Raw genomic sequence first — 5997 nt, forward strand, 5'->3', positions numbered from 1 at the left:
TTTCAGTGTTCTTGGGGGCCTCCGACTTAGGGTTGCCGGCAGGGACTTAAATAGTGGTTTAGAAGATGAGACCCCCCTCTCTGAGAGGTCCCATCCGCTCCATGCCTCCCCTCTCCGGGAATGGCCGCCGCCCCCTCTGTCTCCGGTGCGCCGGCATCAACTGCCAGCAGGGGTGGGGGTCACCCTTCCCTGTCGATCTTATCCCTTCGTACTGGCTACAGTATGATTTTTTTTTTTTATAATAATTATTATACTGGCTACAGTAAAATTTGGGCCCAACCCTTAACTGGGCCTATTTTTCTATTGGGCCTAGTAGGTTGTGGGCCCGGACATTACAACTACCATACGCAGATTGCAGGCGACATAGAAGTGGACCTTTCATATCTCTATTTCAACAGCAAATTGGAAAAGATCATAGCTCCAAATCTGCCCTCCTGACTTTGGAATATCTCTCTCATAGTTTTTTAATGGTTGATCAAGTTTTAATCAAGCACGACATTATAAATAAAGTTGACGGTACCTTGAGCGAAAGTGCTAATCATTGAAATTAACATCTATCTATTTATCTATCTTTCTCTTTATATATATACATATATACACACACACACATATATATATAGATATATATATATATGCGTGCGCGCAGCAAAATTTTTGGCCATGGAATCATTTGGTATGGTGATCTAGGTTTCGAGTCTAAACTCTGCTGAATTTATTTAAAATTTAATTTTTTCTATATCTAACGGCAGCTCATAATCAGCTCAAATCTAATACAATAATAAATGAGGAAAGAGCGAACTTGGACAAGTTATGTGTGTATATATATATATATATAGACGGTTCCCGGGTGAACGTAAGACTCGACCTCTTGATCTATGTGCCAATTATCTATCTCGCACAGTAGGCTCGATGGCCAATGATACTTATTTGTGGTTCAGAGCTTATCAGCCGATTACATTCTGAGGCATGTTTTAAAAAATAATAAACACTAGCTAGTGTGAATAGCGTAGAAGTGCTTTATCCCGATGCAATCTAATCGTCATCAAATCGCACATGGCATGTCGTTTAGCCGATGCAGGTTCATCCATCCGGTCCATAGTCTTCGACCGGATGCAATTACGGCATGATTTGTTTCGCCGTGTATTCCATGTGCCAAACTTAAGTACTGCCACGACTGGAGCTGGGTTCGCTAAATGGGGGCTCCCATGTGATACGAAATCAAGTGCACGAACGGTTTGTCTCGTTCATCTTGATCTGGATCGACAGTACCTTCCCATGTACACGGCATGTAGTTGGCAGAGATCGCCCAAGCCGATGTCTCCCTGCCACGTGTCCAGTAGTCGGTTGCCTAGCTGCTCACGAAGGTCTAAATGACGAAACCGGACGTCTTCGCCCCAAAACCGATTCCCACGTACCTTAAATCTTGAGGGCATTCCAGTAATTACATCTGAAAGCCGCGACGGTGGTTCTGGAGAGATCGAGAGTGCCGCGGAAGCGTCTTCGCCAACCCCCTTTTCTCCTTCCCACACTTATTTCACCCATCACTAGACACTACCAAGCTCTCAACGACGGACCAATCGAGAGAGAGAGAGAGAGAGAGAGAGAGGAGTAAACCCGACGGAGAGGCGAGCAGGGGGAGAGGAATTGTTGGAGAAGCGGAGGTGGAAACCCTAGGGAGTTGGTTTTGGTGAAAAGGGGGTTTGGGGTTTTGGGATTTCTCGTATAATCTTGGTGTTCTGGTGGCCGACTCGGAGGAGAATTTGTGACTGGCGGCTGGGGTTAGGGTTTGTGGGTTGGTTGGGAGATGGCGGGATTTCTGCCGGGGAAGATGAAGAGGAAGGATCTGGAGGAAGTGTACGGCGACTTCTCGGAGTTCTCCCTGTCGTCGCCGGCTAGAAAGATCAGGAGACTGGTAAGAGAGCCTTTTCTTCGTGGAAATTCAATAGTAGCTCCTCTTTTTATGAAATTTTTACCAGATTCCCCCCTAACAATTCAGTCTCTCTACAAAATAAGTGGAATTTTTGCCATGATTTTTCCATCGTTATGCTCAATTTCGGGGGGTCCTGCCTTTTCCTGTTTTTTTAAACAATTTAAGAATTTTGGGTTGCTTGTTGGATGAAAATAATTGATCATTGGAGGACTTTGGTCGTTCGAGGGGTGGAAAAAGTTGATTTGGGAGGCGTAGGTTACGAACTCAAGAGGAAAACTTAAGTTTGGCCGGAAGCCATTTAATAAGCGATAATCTTGAATCCACGATTGTTCTCCCCCCCCCCCCTCTCCCCTCTTTTGTTCCCTATTTGTAAAATCTGATCGTTCTTTTCTATTTCAAGGAACAGCAACTTTAATCTCAAGCAAGGATTCATTTCTGGGTGTGTCGTTGTTCATATTTTTGTTTCTTCGGGGTTGTTACGCAAATTTGGGAGTAGAGAAGTAAATTCATGCTGGGCAGTTATTAGGTGGTTTTTTTTATCCCTGTTTGTTTGTCCTGTTCATAGATGGCCAGCTATTAGCTGGTCTGTTGTTCATTTATTTATTTTTTCTTTCCTTCCTTTGCCAAGGATGCGGAGCTACCTCCGATTATGGAAGAGGAAGACTCAGCAGTTCCAGTGGTGTTCGAATTCGAACAGCAGCAGCTGCCGAGGGATCTAATGAGTGGTAGCAGTAGTATGCCCGAATCAGGATCCACTATGACCGATGCTGTGCCAGTTCCTGCTTTGAATGAGGAGAGATCTCTTGTTCTGTACAAGCCTGTGGACGCCCAGCTCCTCTGGTCACCTGCTCAATCAAATGTTTCGTTCAGAGTGAGCTCGGACCTGATCCATGGTCTAAAGAGTAAGTACTCACAATATCCTCTCTTGAATTCTCTCTTTCTTTCCTTCTGGATGGAAAATTATTATTATTTTTTTAACCCTAGGTCTGTATATTGAATTCTCATTGTTAAATTCTGAGCCATGCCGCATCTAAGATGGGTTCAGGTTATTGCTCCTGTACCCTTCAAACCTCTACCATGTGGTGTGGAACAAGTAGTTATTTTCAAAAAGATTTCCAAAGGAGCAGCTTTTTTTTCTCATTTCTTCAATCATGAGTAAAAATAACAGGATAGAATTGAAGCCGTGATCAAACATTGTAGAAATTAGTAGATTTATTTATATATTTTATATTTTCTTATACTTTCCTTCGGACTTTTCTTTAATTGGTGAGTCCAACCTGTGAAATTTTTAATAATGAAGTTAAAGAGGGTAGGATTCGAACTTAGGACCTCTGCACTGATATCATGTTGAAATCACCACTTGTCCCAAAAGCTTAAGCTTATAGGATGACGTAGATTTATTTATATATTTTATATTTTTTGATTTATTTATATAAATATTTTTGTATCTTGTTCTATAATTCAGATAAGTAAGAAGCAAAAATAATTTTATATTAAATTATATTTTGATTGCATTCGCTTATGGTTGGTATCATGATGAATGCATGCATGCGCATAATCTACACCTGCATAATTGGATTGGATTTTAGAATAAGTGGTGATTACAACAAACATTGACCATCTACGTCTGCAGCTTTGATTTTGTTGGTGTGGCGGCTCTAACTGTGACCTTCACGCTTTCTCCAGATCAAGCTTTCCAGTCAGGTAACCAGATGCGAGTAGAAGACAAATCAGCTGTATCAAGTAACTGCTTAGCGGTGGTTCCCTGGGTGCCGAACAAGGGCTCTGTGGTCGCTACTGGTTCCGGAGACCCTATTGAAGTGCAGAGCAAGGTATCGCAGGAGCCAATGGAGGCTGAACAAATTGAGAGCGTGTCTATGGAAGTAGAAGAAGAGAGAGACCAAGCAGAGCAAGCAAGTATCGACGGAGGAGCGGGTGGTGAAGGATTCCATCAGTGGCAGCAGCACTGCATGACTCCACAGCTTCCACCCAACCCATCGACTCCTGTGATGTGGTCTTGGTGATGGCCAGAGCAGAGTGCATGACCCTTGCCTTTTTGGAAATGGGCATTCCAGTTTTGCACTGGGAATCAGAGATAACTGATGGTATCCTGATTGCTTTTCTTGCTCCCCTTCCGACATCTGGTGACATGTTCCAGCAGGAGAACTGAAGGATTAGTTTAGTAGTCCGAGGAATCAATGAGAGAAGGTCCTTTTGTACGTGCACGTAGCTTCTGTTGTAGAATGGAATATTCTCTTTTAGGTTATTCCTCGTCTCTTGAAAACATATATCACCCGGTTCATGCTAGCAGGAGCGCATGGTTTTCATCAGGTTTGTGCTTGGGAAAGTTGATGCTTATCTGATGATGAAGTGAATTGCATTGTTTATAATGTTCATTGCACATTATAAACATGCAAATTTTTCTTAAGGAAAATCGTGGTGTGTTTCTTGGAAGCATTTCTTTTACTTGACGTGCATGCATTCCTAAATCTCGCTTTTGCCTTGGATATATTATAAATAATATATATACATATTTTATGTAGTGAGTAACACATTTTTTTTCCAAGAAAAAGGATCTGGTGGGAGATTCAACCATGTTCTATTCTCTGATGAAAGAAATACTCTTTAAATTTTGTGATTCTTCTATATTTTTGATTCGAAAAGGAAAAAAGTTACAATATAAAATGTATATGAAGGATTAACCGAGTAAATCAGAATTTTATATTTAATTCTGGTATTGATGATTTTTTCTTTTTATGTTAAGAGTGAAGTTCCATTCTGTTTTACTTCAAATGATTAAGAGAACAATAGCAATTAGATTAAAAAATGAGGCCAAGACGGTTTATGAACTAGAAATTTACAACATGGAATATGTAGAGCGGTTTCAAACGTAAAAATACTACAAGCATTATGTGAAAAGACTAAATAACGAAATATGTGCTGTTTCTATAGTCCTATGGATGTAGGTATTCTACAAAATTCCTATAACAATTTGTAAGTTAAAAGTAATAAAATATTTAACATCTGTATACTAAAGTTTATGGATCGAGGAAAAGTCAATGAAATATAATTGTAAAAAAAATGAAAAAGAAAAATAAATAGAGAGAAACAAGAAAATACCTCTTTACTGTAGTTTATGCTAGAGGTGCCCAGAGTTCTCTTTATAGAAAAATTATTAGGTGGATCAGATTTAGTGGACCATAAAAATTTACTGAACGTGATTCATATAAAAATTTCTCCTTTCTTTAAATTTATTCTCTATCCATATCTCTCTTGCTCTGTTCTCTTTTTCTTGAAGCATTTTCCTTTATTGCTTACCAAAGAAAAAGGTTTTCCAAAACAAATGGGAAGGCATGCATGTCTATGTGGTTGCTTGGTGAATCCACGAGGAAAGAACAAGAGAAAATTCAGATTAAGATGAATAGAAAGATATACTTTTTTCCTATCTACAACTTGTAGATCTAATGCAGCCAACTTATCAAGGAAAGACATCGAAATCATGCAATCATTGATTCATATTGTTTCTATAACTATTTCTTTGAATTTACGAGATTTTAAATTGACGAGAAAAATATAACATGAGCTGAGGGGGGCATGTAAAACAATTGAAGAGGGAGGCTAGGTGCATACAAAGTAATTAGAAGTTGAAGGGAACCCTCTATGTACGGTATAAATGGAATTCTCGATACAGGTAGGGGAGTAATTGCGCTCCCTGCGACATTTAGATTTGCTGCTCAGTACAACTTGCGAGATTTATACTATATATACATAGAGAAGCAGTTGATTATGAAATTGCCTAATCAGTATTTTATGGGTTTAACTATTTTTTTGTGCGCACATAATGGGAGCTTCACACATTTTCATTTTCCTTTTGCCCTCTTCTGTATCTACTTGTACAACCGAGTTTGGAGAGACAGTACAAACATTCTTATTCTAGTTATTTGTTCTACTCCTTTTGTTTTATAGTGATGATTTCTGTCTGGGAAGATGTATCACTAGCTCGCTTCGACAATGTATTTTCATTTCCCACGATTCATATATATATTATTTTGTTATTTTCTGTGCCA

At 39.7% G+C, this 5997-nt stretch overlaps 1 protein-coding gene across 2 annotated transcripts; it reads left to right on the forward strand.

Annotated features, from left to right (window-relative positions):
* Positions 1-1560: 1560 nt before the first annotated feature.
* LOC103715535 lies at positions 1561-4472 on the forward strand. Of its 2 annotated transcripts, XM_017844802.3 has the most exons (4): positions 1561-1912; positions 2337-2456; positions 2559-2832; positions 3617-4472. In XM_017844802.3, exons 3-4 carry the CDS (start codon positions 2580-2582, stop codon positions 3952-3954), a joined length of 591 nt encoding a protein of 196 aa, XP_017700291.2. In that variant the 5' UTR covers positions 1561-1912; positions 2337-2456; positions 2559-2579; the 3' UTR covers positions 3955-4472. The 2 variants fall into 2 exon arrangements, with proteins under 2 accessions (XP_017700291.2, XP_017700290.2); XM_017844801.3 differs by lacking the exon at positions 2337-2456.
* The last annotated feature ends 1525 nt before the right edge of the window (positions 4473-5997 follow it).

This window comes from Phoenix dactylifera, chromosome 7 (assembly GCF_009389715.1).
Source record: "Phoenix dactylifera cultivar Barhee BC4 chromosome 7, palm_55x_up_171113_PBpolish2nd_filt_p, whole genome shotgun sequence".
Taxonomy (NCBI): Eukaryota; Viridiplantae; Streptophyta; class Magnoliopsida; order Arecales; family Arecaceae; genus Phoenix; species Phoenix dactylifera.

Bases quoted from the DNA above. Each gene is read 5' to 3' on its own strand.
- LOC103715535 (XM_017844801.3), top strand. From the start codon at position 1,805: ATGGCGGGATTTCTGCCGGGGAAGATGAAGAGGAAGGATCTGGAGGAA. The intron at 1,913-2,558 runs GTAAGAGAGCCT...TCCTTTGCCAAG, and splicing joins CTAGAAAGATCAGGAGACTG to GATGCGGAGCTACCTCCGAT. The intron at 2,833-3,616 runs GTAAGTACTCAC...CGCTTTCTCCAG, and splicing joins CCTGATCCATGGTCTAAAGA to ATCAAGCTTTCCAGTCAGGT.